Source organism: Pecten maximus, chromosome 5 (genome assembly GCF_902652985.1).
Source record: "Pecten maximus chromosome 5, xPecMax1.1, whole genome shotgun sequence".
NCBI lineage: Eukaryota > Metazoa > Mollusca > Bivalvia > Pectinida > Pectinidae > Pecten > Pecten maximus.
The window spans coordinates 13,810,917-13,833,877 of record NC_047019.1 but is presented as its reverse complement, the minus strand read 5'-3'; the positions used below and the strand labels follow the sequence as shown (position 1 = coordinate 13,833,877).

The 22,961-nt window shown below is 36.4% G+C and overlaps 1 protein-coding gene across 2 annotated transcripts; it reads right to left on the bottom strand.

Moving 5' to 3' along the window:
• Positions 1 to 270: 270 nt before the first annotated feature.
• On the bottom strand, positions 271 to 14,256 carry LOC117327227 (betaine--homocysteine S-methyltransferase 1-like). Of its 2 annotated transcripts, none has more exons than XM_033884109.1 (7): positions 14,127 to 14,256; positions 6,334 to 6,567; positions 5,998 to 6,192; positions 3,723 to 3,834; positions 2,993 to 3,171; positions 1,457 to 1,538; positions 271 to 1,236 (listed from the first exon to the last, which is right to left on the bottom strand). In XM_033884109.1, exons 1-7 carry the CDS (start codon positions 14,211 to 14,213, stop codon positions 953 to 955), a joined length of 1,173 nt encoding a protein of 390 aa, XP_033740000.1. In that variant the 5' UTR covers positions 14,214 to 14,256; the 3' UTR covers positions 271 to 952. The 2 variants fall into 2 exon arrangements, with proteins under 2 accessions (XP_033740000.1, XP_033740001.1); XM_033884110.1 differs by having other exon boundaries at positions 6,334 to 6,524; positions 14,127 to 14,247.
• Positions 14,257 to 22,961: the final 8,705 nt, after the last annotated feature.

The following is a 22,961-nucleotide window of genomic DNA, read 5'->3' as shown; positions in this document are numbered from 1 at the left end:
ACTGAAAATACTGCAATATTCATGTATATCTTTATCATTAAGGGGTGTGTTCATATTCTTCTCAACAACAATATTTATACAATGTCTTGAGTGTCTTTTGTACTGTCATTTGAGATTGCGGATGGTAGACACTGCTTGTGGACGTTTGTGTTTGACGTCCTTTTGAGAAAATACACTACAAAATGTATGGCAAAATAAATTAATTATGGACAAATTGATATTAGATACGAACGTACACAGAACTCGATAACAAATGACGCTAACAAACAGTTACTGGTGTGGATGTTCTTTACTAAACTGTCGCACCGGTATGACATATTGTGGATTACACATATATTTATGGTAACATAAATTATATTGCTGTTGATACCCCATATACATGTTAATACAAAAACGAATGCATTTTCTTTGAATCACAATAGACACAATCACTACTAGTTAATACATTTCCCGTTCAATACCCTGCACACACTCAACACTGTACATACACATTTGTACATCTGGATATAGTTTCCTGTGTCATGAGAAACTCGTACATCACACACACGACGAGTGTTCTACTTATAAATAACTACAACGGACTTATTATACATGTAAACATCTCCCATGTGTATCACTCACTATATATCAACCTCTGACTTTGTGGAATGCTCGTTAATTACCAGCGTTTGTAGAAATGGAATTCGCTGCATATAGCGAAATGTAAACATGACATGTAAACAACCTTTCAGCATCTATGGTCTGGTGATATGTCATTAGGCCTATAATGTGTAAATATATAATTAATGAAAATCTTCCTATAACAAATGCTCATTAATTCCCTGTTTTGTTCTTGCCACTATTTGCAGCAATATGAATCGTCACATTCATACACATACATCAACTATAATCTCTCCTTCCTTTTTCAAATACTGAAGTCATTAATCACTAACCAATGACAATACAGTATACCCTAATCTTTTCCTGTCACCATATACTGTCGTAATTTCTTCGCGTCATATTTGTCAGTTTTGTCTGTGTCTCCGAATATGTAATTAAAGGTCATGTTTGGTCGATATCTGCAAGCTTCTGGCGTTCGTCCGTACACTTCCGCCAACTCCCGGAAGTAGTTGGCCGCATTCCCGCAGCACAGCCCAATATAATTTACACCAATCGCCTTCGCTTCCTCGGCAAACTCTCGGATTTCATCTCGACTACACAGACATGCTGCCACATTTATCGGGTATGCATATTTATCTATAATACAGAAAATAATTATATTGCACGATAACGAAACTATAACTAGTCATACAGAAAAACAAATCGGCTTCCAAGTTTTACTGCAAATATCATGTCTACATAACAGGAATACTAAGAAATACGTCGTGTACGTATCAAACCCACACATTGTAACTTACCTGGGATTTTCTCATAATTACCATATTATTTCAGACTTTTTACATTGCAAATATTTTACCTGTGTCCGGGTCTTTCAGAGACATGAAAGATTTACAGTTGTCACGTGTTCTATACGTCACGGGAAGTGCTGCTATTGGTCCCTGTGAACACAATGAAAATAATGATAACCGAAAGGATACGTTCAATCTCGATTAACAAAGTTGTTGTTTTTCAAAAAAAGCCACATAGACAAATTGCAACATGGTTGACCGTCTTCCATGTGAGGCTGCTACTGCAATAAATCCCAGTACCTAGTTGAGAGTTGGAGTTTAGTTGTACTATAATTATCTGCTTTTTGTTTGTAATTGGTAAGGGCACGGATCTTAGAATGGCGGCACCCATAACGAGTTCGGAAAAGATGGATTTTTAGGCATACAGGTACGGTATGCCCTATGTCGTTAAATTGTCAAATATAATAATTATGCTGGTACACATTCTGCACACAACCAGTTGTCTACGGGATTTCAACTACTTCTACACATAAATACCTAATGACACATTCCACAGAATCAATAGCAAATTACTTTGAATTGCAAACATAACATACAATTACGATGAATTACGGCTGTTAATATACATAATTCATAGAAACATAACCACGCTTGAAAATATCATAACATACATGGACTTCAACAGATTTGTGTTCAGAATGTTGTGTAATGGCGTCGCTATTTCAAATAAATTGATCCCTACAGCTATATGGAATACATAAAATTGTACATACTGAACTATAACGTCCCGATTTTAGAAGTTACCACACAGCCTAGCCTCTCCCTCTATTTAATCAAATATCCTTAATACATGTATACTGATTTCAATACTTTATTTACCAAATCCTTATATTTAAGCAATGAACAGTGGTTTTTATGTTGTTATAGTCGATATGGCAGCAAGATGTGTGGTGGACAAATGGCATGGGAACCCATTAGGGGAAAAAACTAAACCAACACATTTTTAATGTCACGTGGCCCACAGGGTGTTATAGCATGAGACACTGGGTGTTATAGGCGTATGGTGGCAACTGCCTCTTAGCATTGTGTCAATGGGGAAATGTGGAGCAAATGTAAATATAAAGTAGTGATGGAAGTTGAATGGGTACAGTTGCATGATATACTCATATGGAAACAAGTGTAGGGTTGGTGAAAGGGGACACTTATCGCATTTAAATGCTCATATCTTATCGCCAAGGCTGAACTTCAAGTCACGGTTTACATATTGATATACAATGTATTTATATGTCACGTGACATTAAAAATGTGTTGGTTTAGTTTTTTCCCCTAATGGGTTCCCATGCCTTGTTAGAGGTTCATTGGAGATCTTAACGCAAGTAGTTTACTTTGAAGTTTGTTGATTTTGACCTTGACTCGTTAACAATGCCGATAGCCACCAAACTCGATTGAGATACAAAATCATCGGTATATATTATTACGTTACCGTATTTACATTTAAAATAGGTTAAAGAATATGGCTTAAGCGATACATTTATGTTTTAATGATACGCACATCATCTATCCTGTTAAATAATTTTACTGTACTTTCGTTTTGTTTATTTTACCTTGCAGACTTTTCTGATCTCCCGTAAAAGGGGAATCATGGTTTTCGGGCCACGCCCACAGTTGAGGCCAACCACGGCAGCACCTAACTCCTCGATTATACGGCACGCCTCCACTATAGGTACCTCGTCAGTTGTCTCCTCCGGGACATAGCACGCGAAGGTAACCACCGCCGGCATCCCTAAATCAGAAAGAGGTGGTTATGATGGAGATTGTAGGAATCCGATATCTAATGACAAATCTAAATATTGTACGGTGAAATGAACATTTAAAGTTCCTTTGTTACTTTAATGGCTTTCGAGTCAATCAACTATATATACAAACATCAATAAAATGAAAGTAAAGAACGGGATACATCAGTCAGATCAATGCACTTATCAGAAAGACTTCAACAATATACCTATATTTGTATATTCATTCCTTAATCATTCAGTAAGATAAAGAATCTAAGTCGGTCATCAGAAAGACACGAAAGACAAATTCTAAGGATAGCGGTTTATTTCTAGTAGGGGAAGAAGTTTTTAAAAGTACTATTTTAGGGTAAAACTAGATTCTATTTTTGCATAAATCATACAATTTATCAATTATGTTTCACTTTCTTTTAATATAAAATTTAATCATAAAACGCTCTTTACGTTTGAAACGGTCAATGTAGTTTAATTTTCTTGATCTGCATGGTATTGTCATGACACCCATCCATAGATACAAATGGGTGTATCTACACTCAGCTACCTTTGCCATATTTTTGAATGACATCCAGGGCTATTTTGGCCTCCCCTAGGGAATCTATCGTCTCAGCTATCATGTAGTCGGCCCCCTCCTCCACCGCCCACTCCACTTGTTCCTAAAATAAACAAATGGCGAGACTAACGTTTCTGTGACTAGGATTCGTCTGATCATGTCATTGTTTACCAAGTCACGTGGCCCGGATTTAAGCCCAGTCAATGACAAGTTACACAAATTGACCTGTTATGACGTAAATTAATGCTATTCTACCTCCTACTACACCGGTCGAGACAAGTTACACAAATTGACCTGTTATGACGTAAATTAATGCTATTCTACCTCCTACTACACCGGTCGACAACCACCACAACAAACATCACGTGAAATGAACAATACTTTAATGACGTCACGTCATCTTACGTAATAATTATAATTAATGGCATATAGCAATGCATAGATTTCCAAGTCGGCTACTCTCAGCCGTATTTTAGGTCAGTTCTGGACTTGATATGAGGATATATGATATGGACGGTATTCAACATCACTAGTTTCAATTTGGTTGCAAGGTTCCAAGACGACAGTCCCCAGCAATAACTGCAATAAGACTAAATATGCAGGATTGGGATTTGGGTTGTTTAATTTTACCTGTAATATATTATTTGAACATTATAACTGATGCTTGTTTACACTTTGAAATCTAAATATATGTCTACCCAAAGGAAACGCACGTGTTCCCTTCATTAAAGTCTGATTGTATTCGTTTATACGACTGTTAGATTCAGACCCTTTGAAGTCTTATTTACTATCAATGCCTATATGGAATTGAAAGTCATCACGGCTAGAAATTGTTCGAGATCTGACGTTATCAGAAATCGCTAGGTAATTAACGAAACAGGTGTTGAGCTGCAGATTAGTGACAAATAGAGTAAATCAATCAACGTTTTTTGCATTGTTTTATCCAAACAATAGAATCAATAGCAAATTGATATCTATAACAAAATATATATCAAAATGTACAAAGAATTTAACGGCCATTAATTAACATGTTATATGCAGCTTATATATTCTGCATGCCTGACTTCCTCAGTTCAGATGACTTTTTGGTAAAAAAAGGCCCTTGTCCTACGCAGGTTGGAAAGAATTTGAAAACAACACACACATTAGATTATTGAAGTTCCTCAGTGCTGGGTTTATTTACTGTAAACGTGGTTCTTTTCAAGGAGGGTAATTTTCGCGATTTTGATATGAAAATTTTACGCGTGGGGGTAATTTTCGCAATTGATCCACCTTCGTTTGTAGCTCGAGATAACGCAAATTTAATACGAGTGGGTGAATCTTCGCGATCACAAGAACTTTTTTTTTTAAATCCCCCTCGCGTAAATGTCCAGAAAATCTGCTCCTACAGATGATTTTATTTTATATTTTTCCAAAGTATTACAAAATAAACAACGCTGGAGTTGTCGAGGGAACTTTTGAGTCCTACTCACTTCAACCTCAAGTTATGGTTGCTTAGTCTTGCCAGTAATTTTCTTTATTCAAAATGAGGTAGTGATACGTACATGTAACGCCTCCTCAAACGTTTATTGTATACAAAACTTTACCTGGCGTTTTCTCAATAAATGTAATTTTCAAATGTTGTATGCGTCAGTTTTTTGTTTCAAATTTCACTTTCTGTTTATTAAAAAAGAGTCATTTTGATATAACATACAATACTATTACTGTTTTTTAATATCGGAAACCTACGACTATTAGTTGTAATCCCACATCTATCTACTTTTATTCCTTCTTTTATAAGTATGTTTATTTCGACCTGTGTTACGTGGTATATCGGTCTATAGAGTAAACTTTCCGTTTCTACCAGCCGTTTGTTTTTTTTAGAAATATTAGACTGTTCACAAGGAGTTTTATCAAGAATTAAAACTGAATATATCTGCAGATTTATTACTACAACTTGTCTTTTCTTTGTATTTACTATCCTGTGATAATAGCCTGCATAACAAATTTTGGAACTGTATGTTAAAAACGAAATGTTTTCAATGTAGTATGACAATAAAAACCTACACCGGTATTTTATATAGAAGTAAAGTTTCCCCCCTCTTTATTCAAGTTCCCGTGGATTCTTGTTTCAATTTCTTTGCTTATACCCCGTTTGGAAATATCTGTTATGTCAGAAAAGTTGATATAATTCGTACTAGACATCTTCATTTCCATGTAGAATAGTGTTTAAAGTAGAAAGCCCACTGTCATAAAATATACGAATCAGACTTCCTAATGAATCTACCTTATACATGGCCCTGACTTGCTCGTGTGTCTCGGGTTGGTCTGGCTGGTAAACACCCGTGTTGCAGATCCCTCCGGCCATCAGTGTTCCAGTCTTATCTGCGACTTCTCGTGCCATCCTCAAAGCCACTCTGTTCAGTTTCTCAAGGTCGTCCTCACGCCCTATAAATCTCAGTTTTTCCCTGTTGCCATAGTACTACAATATCCAAATATCAGAACAGAACATAAAACAAAAAATACATGTGTGAGTCTATAATGATGTTAAGTTTTGTCTTTGAAGCAGAATCGATGGAATCTAGGTTTATTTGTCTCGTGATAAAATACCAATATGACCTACCGTGAATGCTTCACACACGTCAGTACCAGCATGGACAAACTCCTCATGCATTGTCTTGACCAGTTCCGGATGTTCTAGGACAACTTCCGGTACATGTGCTCCCTGTTGTATATAGCCTCTTCTCTCAAACTCCCACAAGTAGCCTTCTGCGATAAGTACACTGCCGCCATTTTCAAGACGTTCCAGCAATCCTGTAAAGAAGCCACAGCCATTGTCAATTTGCTGAATCTGTGTCTACAACACATCATGCAAAAACAAAGCGTGAATACCGATATGTAGATTAACCCGTAATTCTAAATTAAACCCGATAAAACGAGGCCAAAATATGGATAAGTATAGACTTCCATGGAGATCCCTTAGAAAAGTACAAGACCAGATGTTCCGAAGGATAAGCATCTTCTGTTTCAACGACGACCCCCGCCATTAAAATCTATGTCCAATCCGGATTATGTCATATTCTCAAAATAAGAACTAGGACGATGACAACAAAAACCAGTGATCACATAATGAAGCATAATGCTAAGTAGTAGCAATTAAGAACATACCGGAATTAAATGTGACCCTAACGAATTTGGCCTTTGACCTTGCCCCTACACCACCATCCTGATTTTATGACATTACATTTCAACGTTTCATATCTGCACTACAGGCTTTTATTTCGTCATTCTGTTATGTAATGTTTGTCAGTAATACGATACTAAATTTTATCTTGGTGACATTGTAAATTTATGACGGGCTTCATATCTGCCAACACTCGCCATAAATCCTAATTCACGACAATATACACATGTACAATAACAACTGTAAGAGAAAGAAATTGACAAGTGTGAACCTTATTACATTTGACCTTGACTAAAGTGAAAGTAATACAAGCACAGCAAGGACCAAAGAAAAAACACTGTACAAACATAAAGATCAATAATAATAAGATTTGAGAAAGTTCTATTGACCATACCCCAACACCATGCTGGTTGGTCAGTGTACATACAATAACAAAAGTAGCAGGGTCGCACAACACATTTTATTGTACGACCGTCTTTAGTTCTCAACACTTCTTACCACCTGTTACAGGTACACACCATCAGATGTTAGTATGTAGTAAATCTCAATGTCTGATAACCCAAATATACCAACGTCCTTTTTAAAGTCACGTTTGTCTAGCTTACCTGGTCTGAAGGACCCGTGAGCTTAAGCGTTTTTAGTTATAAATGACTAAGCGCATTTCGTCTAAAGGAGTGGGACCAAGGAGAACAAACATTGTACCTATCACAAAAAATACACGTGCATGCTAAAATACACTTAAAAAAAAAAAAAAATAATAATTTTCAACAGAGAAGAAATATCAAATTTGATATATTATGCACATGATGAAATTTTGGACCTACATTATGACATTGTAGAGTAAACATGTACCATTGAAATCAAATAGTCTCAACTATATATCAAATTACTCATTTTACGCATTTTACCTGGTATTAAGGATATTTCATACAACAATATCTTGGAATAAAAAGATTCAAATTTAAAGGTTAAAGTGTTTATGTCTCTATAATGGTAATTTTTTGGGTCAATCTTAAACATGAAAAATTAAATATAGTGTATTATATGCTATGATTATTTTAAATCCAGCAAAAATAAAGCAAATGACCACAATACACATTTTACTAGTTCGTTGCAGTACTTTAAATCTATATCATTCGATGGCAAAACACAGCGTTTTTACATCATACTCAGTAATGATACACTATACAGAGAAACTGGCGAGCACCGATCTCTGGTAAGAATGTTAAGTACAAACGAATATGAAATTCAGCATTACTGGTTAAACATTTATCTAGGTAATCCTTAAGCCGGAATCACTCGATACATACTGGCAGGTGGCTTGTGTTCAGCATGGGAAAACGGCAACTAAAATGCTGTCTTCCTTGGTAAGAATATCAGCATGGCGACAAGTCGATATGTGTCATGGAAGAGGTGCACAGATATGCATTCGAACACGCATCCACATATTGAGGGAGCAGCCATTATTTGAATTGGAGTTTTCGTTTTATTTAAAGTTGAGATTATACATGTATTAGATACAGTCTTTTTGTAATCACGAACTCATAAACCGCCCTTACGAGTTATGCCTACGCCATGCACAGTCTTCAGACGAATGACTGCAATTATAGGTTTTCTCACTGACATACACCTGAGCAGAACACACCAAAATTTGGTCTGCAACATCCTTTGGCGAAGGGAGCTGAATTTTGTCTAAACTCCCTCAACCCGAGACAGAGAGCCTGGTCCAGTAGGGAATGTCAACATTACAGAATCGATTTTAATCATGTTAGAACCAAAAACGTTAAATAATAAAAGAAATAGAAAGGTATAGAACTGAGAGTCGGGTCTCAAAAAGGGAAAATATGTGTTGCATAACTTAAATAAGGATGCTTTGCCATGATCTCTGAAAATATCCAGAGGAACAATGCCCCCCGTGCCTCTTGTTTAAGGATTGTCTTACTCTGACACCTTTACCGAGAATCTATATAACTGGACGTTGTTATCATTATCTGTTTGTCACAATAACCGAGTTTAAAAGTCCCAGGTAGTGCAGAACTGTAAAAACAACTACACTGAGGTCAACGGACTCGTCGTGTATACAGATTCACTAGGCCGAAATGTCGTCTAAGGTATTCTACCATTAACTATCGAGCTACTACGTGTACCTTTATCTTATTCACTTAACTTATCTGGATATTTATTTTCCAGACCTCAATTCATTTATCAGATAAAGACTCATTGCATGGATCATTATACATTGTTTGTTTTTTATCATATAAATCAAGATACATACAACATTAATCTATCTGTGAAGACCGAAAATATTTTTTGAACAAAAGATTATGCTAATCATGACAAATATTTTTTCAAGGTATTTAATTGATAGAAATCTGTATCAAATAAATTATGACAAAAACAATTGCAAACTAGACTGTGTGTCATCATTTCCGCGACGCCGTCAAGCGAGATGACATCTGGTGTTATATGTGATACGAGATATGATGTTATGTGTGATACGAGATATGATGTTATGTGTAATACGAGATATGATGTTATATGTAATACGAGATATGATGTTATATGACTAATTGTAATACGATATAATTATTATGATGTTATATGTGATAGGAGATTTGATGTTATATTTAATACGAGATATGATGTTATATGTAATACGAGATATGATGTTATATGTAATACGAGATATGATGTTATGTGTAATACGAGATATGATGTTATGTGTAATATGAGATATGATGTTATATGTAATACGATATATGATGTTATATGTAATACGAGATATGATGTTATATGAAATACGAGATATGATGTTATATGTAATACTAGATATGATAATATATATTATACGAGATATGATGTTATATGTAATACGAGATATTATGTTATGTGTAATACGAGATATGATGTTATATGTAATACGAGATATGATGTTATATGTAATACGAGATATAATGTTATATGTAATACAAGATATGATGTTATATGTAAAACGAGAAATGATGTTATATGACTAATTGTAATACGAGATATGATGTTATATATAATACGAGATATCATGTTATATGTAAAACTATATCTGATGTTATGTTATACGATATATAATGTTTTGTGTAATACAAGATATGATGTCATATGTAATACGAGATATGATGTTATATGTGCTACGAGATCTGATAATATATGTAATACGAGATATGTTATATGTAATACGAGATATGATGTTATATGACTTATTGTAATACGAGATATGATGTCATGTAATACGAGATATGATGTTATATGTAATACGAGATATGATAATATATGTAATACGAGATATGTTATATGTAATACGAGATATGATGTTATATGACTTATTGTAATACGAGATGTGATAGGAGATAAGGTGTTATGTGTAATACGAGATCTGATTTCATGAGGGATACGATATTTGATATGATGTTATGTGTAATACTATATATGATGTATCATGTTATATGTAATACGAGATCTGATTTCATGTGGGATACGATATTTGATATGATGTTATGTGTAATACTATATATGATGTTATGTGTGATACGATATCTAATGTTTTATGTAATAAATATATGATGTTATACATGTATGTAATACGATATCTTATGTTTTATGTAAGAAATATATGATGTTATATGTAATACGAGATCTGATTTCATGTGGGATACGATATTTGATATGATGTTATGTGTAATACTATATATGATGTTATGTGTGATACGATATCTAATGTTTTATGTAATAAATATATGATGTTATATGTAATACGATATCTAATGTTTTATGTAAGAAATATATGATGTTATATGTAATACGAGATCTGATTTCATGTGGGATACGATATTTGATATGATGTTATTTGTAATACTATATATGATGTTATGTGTGATACGATATCTAATGTTTTATGTAATAAATATATGATGTTATATGTAATACGATATCTAATATTTTATGTAAGAAATATATGATGTTATATGTAATACGAGATCTGATTTCATGTGGGATACGATATTTGATATGATGCTATGTGTAATACGAGTTAAGATCTTTTGCCCGGGAAACAGGTAATATGAGACCATATCCCTTGTTTATAAAACATAAATTGAATATAATAATGTCAATGCTTTGGTACTTATATCAAACAAGTATGAAATTCGATATTTATTGGGTTTTTTTTTTGGTAGCGCTTTTCACTATACCTACGTACCATGTAGAAAACCATTCGACCTTGACCTGGGATCATGAGGGTCAGTGCACGATAGGCACAAATACATTACAGATCTGGACTTTGCCCGTCCTCTTTTTTCAACGCATCCTCCTACCACCTGTCACATATACACACGATCATAATGTTTAACGTGTCCGGTAGTGAATTAGAAAACCTCTCTCTTATGTTGACAAACCAGGTGTATTATTTACATACTCACAAAAAGGTCATGATAACATGTTGTTTTGTGATCTGGCCGGATAAAATCAATACCCAACCCAGACATTTTCCTCTGGTCAAAATGATAACTCTGAGTACACGTGCACCTCTTAGGTATAATAACTATACCGAGTAAAGGTCAACACGGAGCAGATGTTAGTAACTAGACTACAATAAACTATACTATGGTGGCTCGTTAGGGCCAAGTATTAAATCTCGCATTCTCGCACTCTCGACCTTAGGTCGAAAACACGAGAATGCGAAAACGCGACGGTGAGGGAGCGAAACGCGAGAATGCGAAAACGTGACGGCGAAAACGCGAGATTAATATCTCACTCTCGCCGTCACGATTTCGCATTCTCGCGTTTTCGACCTAAGGTCGAGAGTGCGAGAATGCGAGATTAGGCCTAAACGGCCGTCCTCGCATTCTCGCTTCCTCACATATCCATATACTGTAAAAGTGGATATTTTCGCGCGTTGAAATTTTCGCTTAGTCAATCTCCAAACTGTTCGCGGTGTGGATATTTTCGCGCTGTCAGTCATGATAAAAATATATTTTCGCGCTGCGACGTCATTGGCCATGTACATAAACTAAGATCATTTTCGGCAAACTCCATTGAAAGCTCGCGACGATCAGTCCAGTAAATATACCAAACTTTGATCAACAGACACGTTTAGGTCAATTGGTTGTAAGTGTGATCATTGCTTTACGTCTGTGTGACAGAAAAAAAATATATAAGATATTTTAGCGGTGAAAAAATACACCATGTACGAGACACCTGATTGCAACTTTAGGCCCCGAAAATATACAAATAACATGCGTTATCGGTATTCGTACTGTATGGTAAATTAAGAGATCATCCATGTACTTTTGAATGCAGTGTTAACTAAGTATTTTGATTATTTAATAGCGACTGAACACCTCTTAATTATTTCCAATCAAACTATTACCTGTAAACCGACTCCCTCAAGCTAGGTAGACAGGCCACGCAAGGCGTCACTCACGGTCAAGTTGAAAGGATCGGACGTCCGGTCATGCCGAGTGACGTGACAAGCATGCATGTCTAGTCAAAACAACCACAGGTGTCCCAATTAGCGATAGCTAATTTTGCAGGTATCAAATAAGTTTGGTAGTCATTAAATACGACTTGACCATTTAAAAGCAGACATATTGATGTTCTGACCTAATTTTACCAACATATATAGACCTTTTTTTCTACAGTAGCCGTTTCGTATTTTCAATATATTAAACGGACCATTCATTACATTTAAGTATCGATAGTGTCTGATTTAAATAAAACGTATAACCACGTGGAGACTCAACATTAACATTTCTAATACAACCAAGTTTATCTATTTTGTTACAAATGAAACGTGTGCTGTTTTGGGGACTATAGCTACAAAATGGCCGACCAGCTTTGCGATTGATTTGAACAGTAACGTAGAAGCGATCGTAATTATCATTAAACGAAGAAAGTTTAATGATCAACCAACATTAAATTAGATGAAATACTATTATTTTACTAATAACTCAAATTTGTATGGCCATGTCTCAGACAAATGACCGACCATGGCAACGGTTACACATCACGGACGACATGGTTTAATACCAGGAACTTGCGTCTAGGATATTAGTGTATTTAGTTTATTTGGTTGAAATATACGCGTGTCAATATTTTCACGTGTTATTATATTCGCGTGTGGATATTTTCGCGGAGATTTAATGATCGCGAAATAAGCGAAAATTTCCACGCCGCGAACATTTCCACTTTTACAGTATATGTTCCTCCAGAAAATAAGTGAATGTCGTTACCCGAGGGAGCGAGAGTGCGAGGGCGGCCGTTAAGGCCTAATCTCTTAGGTCGAAAACGCGAGAATGCGAAAACTCGACGGCGAGAATGCGGAAACGCGACGGCGACCTAAGGTCGAGAGTGCGAGAATGCGAGATTTGATACTTGGCCCTAACGAGCTACCATACTATACCGAGCCACTCAAACCATGTTTTGTTATCAGTAGTCAAATCATTTATCAGGCCATTTCATCTTCTTAATTTCGATTAATTTGTCAAGTATATATATTTAATGCGTCACGGAATGATAAAAACTTGTATAATTCGCTGATTTAGAGAATCATGTTCTATTCCGATGAATGGTGTCAATGTAAAGAAGCGAACTGTTTTTGGGGTCAAGGGCCGGGCCGAAACGTCCATCTACCTGTGGGGACAGAGAATGGACCAGATTTTCTTTTCGTTTTGTTTGTTTGTTTGTTTTTGTTTGTTTTTGTTTTTGTTTTGTAACGACAGGGGTATCTCGATTATCATGACTGTTCGGCATGAGGCTCAATAATTTACGATCGATTGTGTCATCAAATATATCAGAGTCTCGTGGGAACTTTGTCAAATTGTGTTCGTTCAAAAAGTCTTTAACGGTGTTAGATTACAGTACCATCACATGGAACTTTCTATTTCTACTGCATTTCCACGAGCCAGCATTCAGATATAACTGGAGAAAACAACCCATATGCATTTTAATACAATTTCAACAAACTTATGAATACAATTATCGCAGTCTTCACAATCATGCTGACAAACTATATGAAATCTATGATATTTTTTCCAGTTTTCAGTAAATATCTTCTTTGAATAAAATAAAGTAAACATTGCTAAACACTTAGCTTGAGATATATGCTGAAATTGCAAAGATTCTATGTACTGCCAAAAACATCCACACGCCAACGCTTCATACTGAATCAAATGTTTCATAAAATGTAAATATATACCTACCTTTTCCAGGCATCTTTGCAAAATGTCCGTCTGAGCTTTGTAGATGCACGCGTGGCGAGAGATCTCTATGAAATGAGTGGAAGTCATATGTGTGTACACATTGTATTACACAGAGGGCAAGGTCATTGACTCGGCAGATTACAATGTCTTGGTAACGCCGAGGTTTGTGTTCCTATGAACAGTACTGATAACTATATATATGCCAGTGGGAATGTAAATATAGATTGTGGACGTGGGTTGGAGATAAAAATGGAACGACATTACGTATTATTTAACACACTGAATTAAACAATTATAGAAGTATGCTAACATAAACGGAAGTACGTTTTTCCTGCGGATGTGTCGCAATGATAACTATAACTAACAGAGCATTTTTTTTTTATTGTTGTAACATGCGACCCTAAAAAATCTTCTTGTATTTTGTATTTAAATGCTATATATATATATCTAACTGATAAAAGAGACACTTCTCAAACATCTCGAGACATTTTTATTTTATTTATAGTCTAAGTGAATGGGAAACCTTACAACGAATGTGTTTCACTGCAAATATTATGTTTGTTGTTATTGTTGTTGTTGTTGTTGTTGTTATATGTTATATATATACGTACGGGGTCATATTTCAGGACGACTGTACCAAACAGCTGGGCTTGCTTTCTCACCGAGACCGTGGCGTGTGCCTAATATACATAATGCATGCATGCTGATATATAGTAAATAACAATAAATTAAGCATATTATTTTCTAAGTATACCAATTCGATACAGGAGTTATAGGTCTATATGCTTATATAGCATATCAGTGTGTCAGTTGCCATGTAAAGCAATGAAATCTCAAGACTTCGGTTTCTATGATTATTCGTTTAGACGTGGCATTTAAAGCAAATGATTTTTCTTTTTCGTGACGTTTGTAAAATATCTAATTCCTTTATATAGTGATGATAATGTTTAGATTAAAAATGGTTGCCTGTTTTTGGAACCCGTGAATAATTTTGACATTGAAAGCATGTATTCCTTTACTATGCCTTTCTTGCACAATGTACAAAACCGTTGGACAGACATTTCGGAACAGTCTAATAACGACATCTCTACAATAAATACAAACATCCATTGCCTTCGAATTTGAAAATACCTTGTATAAGTGCCATTCAGTAGGCACCTATCTAAGGCGATAAAATGTTTATCTATGTTACTCTAGCTGTCTGTTTTTAGTCTTGGGATTGTCCTTAAAATTTGTGTTGCGCTCTCTTATCTTTCTTAATTTAGCTATTTATAGCTTTAACAAGAAATATTATATATACAGATTTATTATATGATATATATGTTGAAAGCTTGATTTAGGCGAAGTTGACGAACATTGAGCATGCGTAGTTTTTCCAATTCAGTGACTAGTGACCCATGTTCTGTAATCATGGTTGAGAAAAAAGTGGACCATTTTGTTTTTGTCCTCAGTACTAACTTACTGGCATTTATCAAAACCAACACACAAAACGGATAAGCAAATTTACGGCAATCGAATATCTAAACATAATTGACAAACTGCAAAATTGGACATTCTTTTCATGAGAACTCTGTATAAAGAAGAAAAGAATTTCCTAGGGACATAGTTTTACTCGCAAGTTTTAACTTACAACACTTGATATTTATTCTTCGTTTGCATTAGCTGTCAACGAAATAGCGACTGGTGTTGCATACAATATTAGCCATTAGGACACGGATTTAAAAAAATGGCGTAAGCAAAGTTCGTGGTTTCACCGTGTACAAGCTAAGAGGGCTGGGAATTTCTACCAAGTCCATGTGATTGAAAAGCATAAGAAGACATCTGTCCATGAACGATGTTTTAAAACGATCAAGTAATGTAAGGGTTGTTTCCCTTAGCATAACGTTTAAATGGAGAGAGAGTTTGCGATATTAAAAGGTATTGTAATTGTCTCTTCCGATAAGGTTTTAGTGTATTTGTCTTAAATAAACTGATAAGTTAAGCGAAAATGCGACAATATAAATGGAAGATATCGATACAATGATTCAAGGATACACCACGAGAACGGTTGCGTCATTGCGTCCTGTACTGTTACAATCTTAAACCTTCGGGACCTCCGAGGGAAGCGTGCGAATCGTACCTGCTGTTCCCATGTTTAGTCCATAATTTAATATCTGCTTTTCTATCTAAACAACCCTGTTTTATCTAATGTCTCCCTTGGCTCGACTTCGTATTTGGCTTAAGGGTTTGACATTATCTTCTGTAAGTAGTACTTTGCTTTCTTTTCCCAGGCTGTGACATACCAAAGTTTTCATTAATACCGTATATCGGTTTTTTTAGCGTATGCCAAATTTTGCTAGTATTTCAACATGTAACAATATGTCTTTTAATAATGTTACCTCTGATGTAGGTTACAATGTTGACAAAGATGATGCCTACAATGATAAGAATGTTACCTCTGATGTAGGTTACAATGTTGACAAAGATGATGCCTACAATGATAAGAATGTTACCTCTGATGTAGGTTACAATGTTGACAAAGATGATGCCTACAATGATAAGAATGTTACCTCTGATGTAGGTTACAATGTTGACAAAGATGATGCCTACAATGATAAGAATGTTACCTCTGATGTAGGTTACAATGTTGACAAAGATGATGCCTACAATGATAAGAATGTTACCTCTGATGTAGGTTACAATGTTGACAAAGATGATGCCTACAATGATAAGAATGTAACCTCTGATGTAGGTTACAATGTTGACAAAGATGATGCCTACAATGATAAGAATGTTACCTCTGATGTAGGTTACAATGTTGACAAAGATGATGCCTACAATGATAAGAATGTTACCTCTGATGTAGGTTACAATGTTGACAACGATGATGCCTACAATGATGATCTTGTACATAAACATGTGTCTGCTAGTAGTAGTACCTGTATTAAGAATGCTGTTTCTGAGACTTTTGATTTTGATGTTCACAATTTTTCATTACCTCTTACTGGGAAAGATGTCACAGGTACTACCTCTGATGTAGTTACAAAGGTTGATATCACTGACAATAACACTGGTGTTTCTAACAATGTTGTCAAAAATTTTACTAGGAATGTTGCCTCTAATGTTGTTTCTGATGATAATACCAGTACTTCTCAACATGTTGTTCATAATGTTGCCAGTAATATTGCTACAAATGATGTCACAAATGTTAACACAAAGAATTCTCAAAAAGTAGTCAGTCATGTTGCCAATGATGTTGCCAGCAATGTTGTCTGTGATGTTTTGGATAATGTTGTAAATAATATTGCCAAGAATGTTGACACACATGTTTTTCCAAATGTCAAAGCAAACAGTTCTCAAAATGTAGTCTGTCATGTTGCCAGTGATGTTGACAACAATGTTGTCTGTGACTTTTTAGATAACATTGACCCTACTAATCATAGTTTTGTTGAACATGATACTGTATGTAGTACTACACACAATGTTGTTACAGAGCCAAGTGATAGAAAACCATTTTTGAAATTTATCTCTTACTTTGATATGAACAATGACAATTTATCACTAGACCAACTCAACAGTCTTAAACAGTGTGTGTATAGGAATCGTGACGTATACGTAACGGATGAAAATCCTTCTTTAGGGTTTACTACAGTGGTGGAGCATCGTATTAACTTGAAAGCTGATGCCAAACCTAAGTATCACAAACCGTATAGACTATCTCCGGACAAACGTGATGTTTTGCGTGTTCAATTGACTAATCTCCTAAACCAGGGTATTATAGCACCTCTTGATGAAAAGGAGGATGTACCAATATCTAGCCCTATTGTGCTTGTTTCAAAACGGAAGTCTGGTGATAACTCCACTCAGCCATCGTCATCTTACAGATTCTGTTGCGATTTTCGCTACTTGAATTCACAAACTGAACCATTTCGCTACACGATACCAAACCTTCAGGAACTGACTGAATCATTTGATCGTCAAAACCCAAATTACATCACCTCTGTTGATATGAGTTCTGGCTTTTTTCAGATGGGGATAGAGAAAGACTCTACAAAGTATACAGCATTCAACACTTGCTTTGGTAGCTACAAATTTTTACGCCTACCTATGGGGTTGAGCACATCTCCCAACAGCTTCCAGTTACTTATGGACAAAGTACTGCACGGTTTAACCTTCAAATCAGTCTTGTGTTATTTGGACGATATTCTAATTTGCTTGCACACTTTCGATCAGCACATGGCAGATATTGAGGAAGTGTTTAGTCGTCTTCGGGCAGCTGGTCTGAAGCTAGGCCCCAAGAAGTGTTCGTTCGCGAAGTCGACATGTACTTTTCTCGGTCATGAAATTTCATGTGCTGGTATCCGTCCACCTGCTGACCGTGTGGACGCTGTTCAGAACTTTCCTGCACCTACTAGTCAGAAGGAGTTACGCCGTGCGATGGGTCTCATGAATTGGTTCAGAAAATGTATACCTCGGTTTAGCGAAACGTCATTTCCACTTACCCAACTGTTGAAGAAAGGTGTTCGTTTCTGTTGGACTTCAGAAAATGATCGCGCATTTCAGAAACTTAAAACGGCGCTTTTGGAGTCAGAAGCATTAGCATTTCCTCGCTATGATATCGAATTTCGTGTAGCAGTGGACACATCTTGTCGGGGCATTGGCTATATGCTATATCAAATTCATCCAGATGGCGTGCATCGAGTAGTCAGATTTGGCTCCAAAGGTTTGAATACTTATCAACAGACGTATGGACCAACAAAATTAGAATTATTGGGCATGGTGTACAGTGTTTTGGATTGCGCGCATTATCTACGTGGTACACATTTTGTAGTCGAGTGTGACCACCAAGCTTTACAGCCTTTATTCCAGAAGCAGCTTCGTGGGGCGATCTATGAACGATGGCTCGCCATCCTTCAGCAATTTGACATTAGTATTGAATACAAACCTGCTCGCCATATGGTAGTGCTTGACGCGTTATCGCGATGCCACCCTTATCCTCATGGAGTTATAGATTCCAGTCCAGCGGAGGAGGATTTGAATTTTCCTTTCATCGAGGATGTTCATGCTGTTGGGGTCACCCTCCCTAATGGACAGAAATTAAGTTCTCTCATTCATTCCGATAGTAGTGACAATGACATTATTGTGAATAACATGTGTATGATTCCCTCCTCTGTCTTACGGTCAGACATTGTTTGTAGTGATGCTTATGATGCGGACACTGACGATGGTGATATTGCTGTCAAGGGTGTACCACAAAGGAAAAAGCGAATCATGGCTGTTCATAAACGAAAGTCGCCCAATTCTTATACTGCTACCTATACACCACCAACAAAAGCCTCATGCTTACCTGATTGCACGCCCGGTGTTTCTGATAAGGTCTCATTTCAGGGACCTGTGACTGATCCCATTTCTCCTCACAGTACGGAGGATTTATCTACCATTGACCATGTGGATCATCTGTTCGCACCAGCAGAGGACAGCTGTTTGGACATTTTAGTGACCGAAAGCTTGAATAGGATTGAAGCAGACATTACACAAGCAATACTAGACAGTGTAGTAGATACTGTTGCACAGGATACTACCGTTTCTCCTGCGGACGACGCTTATTTTGTTCTTACTGATGTGGACAGTACTGGTGCTACAACTCTCGTGTCTACGGATATTGATTCAGACATTAAAGTAAACCCTTACATACAAGACACAGACATTGATTCTAGCACTTTCACTGAAAATGACGGTATGGTTTCTCTTATGGATTCTCCAGTACCACCTGATGTCACACTGTCGGACATTTTACTACCTGAGCCCTACCAGCACCTCAGATTCTACTAATGAAGCAGCCACCTACGGTTTAGAATCTCAGAGTGATTTCTTCAAAGTGTCTAATATAGGGGTTGAGGATGTTATCAAGATGCAACATCAGGATGATACCTTCCAACCAATGATTGACTATTTAACCCAAGGGGAACTACCCAATTCTCAGAAAGCTGCAAGGAAAATCATTCTTGAGAGTGCAGATTATGTTTTGATCAACCGGATGCTTTTTCATTCGCGTGTAGCAAAGTCAAAACGTTTGATGTCACTAAAACATTATCAGTTGGCTTAACCCACCACTTTAGTACCTACTGTCCTACAAATTTACCACGACTCTGTTATTAGTGGACATTGTGGAATACAGGAGACCATGGATCGTATCCGTGAGCATTATTTTTTCCCAGGCTTATCAACCATTGTGTCAGACTACGTACGTTCTTGCCCAGATTGCCAACAAAGGAAAGTGCCGTCTGTACCACACGGACATGCCATCACTGCGTTTCCGACACCACACCGGCCATTTGAGGTTTGGGAAGTAGACCTCTATGGACCTTTGCCCATTACTGCCTCAGGCAAGTCGTATATATTCACTGCTATAGACTTGTTTTCCAAATACGTGTTTGCAGTGCCTATCGCTACTAGTGATGCCCTTTCCGTCGGGGAAGCTATCTTCCAGCTAGTCTGTATGTTTGGTATATGTAACACTCTCGTTTCGGATCAAGGATCTGAATTTATTGCCAAAGCTACGCAGGAAACTTGTCGTCTCTTGAATGTTCAACAAAACTTTACCCCAAGTTACGCGCATCATTGTATGGGCGCCTGTGAACGAACTCATCGTGTTTTGGCCACTAAGCTCACACCTTACATGAACAGCAAGCGAAACAACTGGGAGGAGATTCTTCCTGCAGTCATGTTTTCAATGAATGCATCTGTGAACAGCAGTTCTGGGTATTCACCTTTTGAAGTTGTTTTCGGTGACCGACCATCTTTTCCATTGTCAGTTTTATTGCCGGACCTGAAAAGTGTACCAAAGGACATGCATGCTTATATTAACCAAATCCACCTTCGGCTTGAAGTCATTCGTGAGGACATGAAGGAACATATACTCCATTCCCAGTCTAAAATGGTTGAGGTGGCGAATGTCAAAAGACAAGGACAAGACTTTCATGTTGGAGATTATGTTTATTTGAGACATGAACCTTTGGGTACTGGTCAGAAACTTCAGAATATATACAAAGGACCTTTTGTGATACTAACAGCAGATTCTGATCACTTAATGACGTTACAGGATCCCACTACGAGGAAACAACTTGATCGACCTGTGCATGTAAATCGTCTCAAGATAGCACATGTTCGCGCTCCCATACCATCCAATTTCTTCAAGTGTATCACTTCCTGCAAAGTGTCTGTAGGCGTTCAAGCCAACATGGTTCAAGATGACTCCCAGACTGATACTTTGTCATCTGGCCGTGTTTCTGCTGAGGACAATTCAGTGGATAGGAAGGAACAGGCTGATTCCCCTCCACAAACCCTGTCACCGGTCACTGATTCTGACAGTAATCTTACATTTGTTGTACCAATACCACCTGCTCGTCCGACTCGTCACATCCGTAAGCCTTTACGATTTCGCACCGAAGAACATTTAGACCCTGTCATGTTATCTTGTTCTAATACCTCAAGTGCGTCTGAGGATGTATATTATAAAATCCGTCGAGTTCTTGCCCAGCGTGGAAGTGGATCTAATCGTGAATACCTGGTGCAGTTTGTAGGCGAACCGTCCCAGAAGGCTATGTGGGTGTACTTTGACTCACTTAACAAGGCCGCTCAACGGTCAGTTCTCGCAAAGAAACGAAAATGCATTGAATGAACAAATTTCTGACCTTCTTCTCTTTGTACATAGATTTAGGTACACAAATTGTTTACACTTGCCCTTATTTTTCACTTGTGTTTAAATTTGCCATGCTGAATCAAATTAATTTTATATTAATTTGTTAATAATCATGGGTTACATCTCCGGTTGCATTATTTTTTGAGACAACAGAAATAATTGTTACCTGCATAGTTTATCAGTTGTGTATTTTTGATTTTTTTATGATAACTTGTCACATCTATTAATGCCACATGATATGCTTATAGAATTATCTCCCATGTATATGTTTTGCCAACATTCAATTTTGATTGTTTGACTTTAACAGAGTTTCTTGACATGAAATATTTGTGTCCCTTTAATTTGCCTGCACCTAGATAGAATGTGCCTTTAATGAGTTGATATGAGTTTATTGACTGATTCTTTGAGATTACCAAGTATACTTAACTAACCAAATATGCTTAATCTACACCAATGATATTTTCTACTATTTTTAATTGTGGATGATATTAGCTACTGTTTTACATTGTGGATGATATTTGCTGCTGATTTGTAATACTCCTTACCTTGCTTTTTCATAGGTAGTACATTGTGTTAATTCGTATACCAACAAAGTGTTATTTCAACAATATATTGATAATTGGATTGCCACAGACAGGTTGCATATTATTGGTTCTACAAACTGTTCATAATGAGATATAATGAATTGACTTGATTATTTGCTAACAATTGTATCTGTGAGTGTTTGTACCTTGTGCACAGGTGATTATATGAGAGGTGTATGTGGTTGCATTTAAACTACTCAATTTTCTTGTATTTCTATGTAATAGATATATGCATCTGTTCTCATATGGTTTATGCTCTGATGAATTTAAATGACATTAGTTGCATTAATCTGTATCAATCTGTGTTTTGAAGATATGCTTATTTCAATGTTGGTTTACCAAGCCTTGTACTACTTTCACATGACAGATGATGAATTTATAATTGCAAGTTATAATTGTTCGATTGATGAGATCAAATGTAGTCATTATTTTGGCATTGATATTGACAATTTCATATGCATAGTTTACTAAAATATATTATTAGCCTCTGCTTGACCAGTGTTTTTAAAAAAAAAAAAAAAAAAAGGAATACTCCCATTTTTTTATTTGGCGTGGGGGGGGATGTTGTGT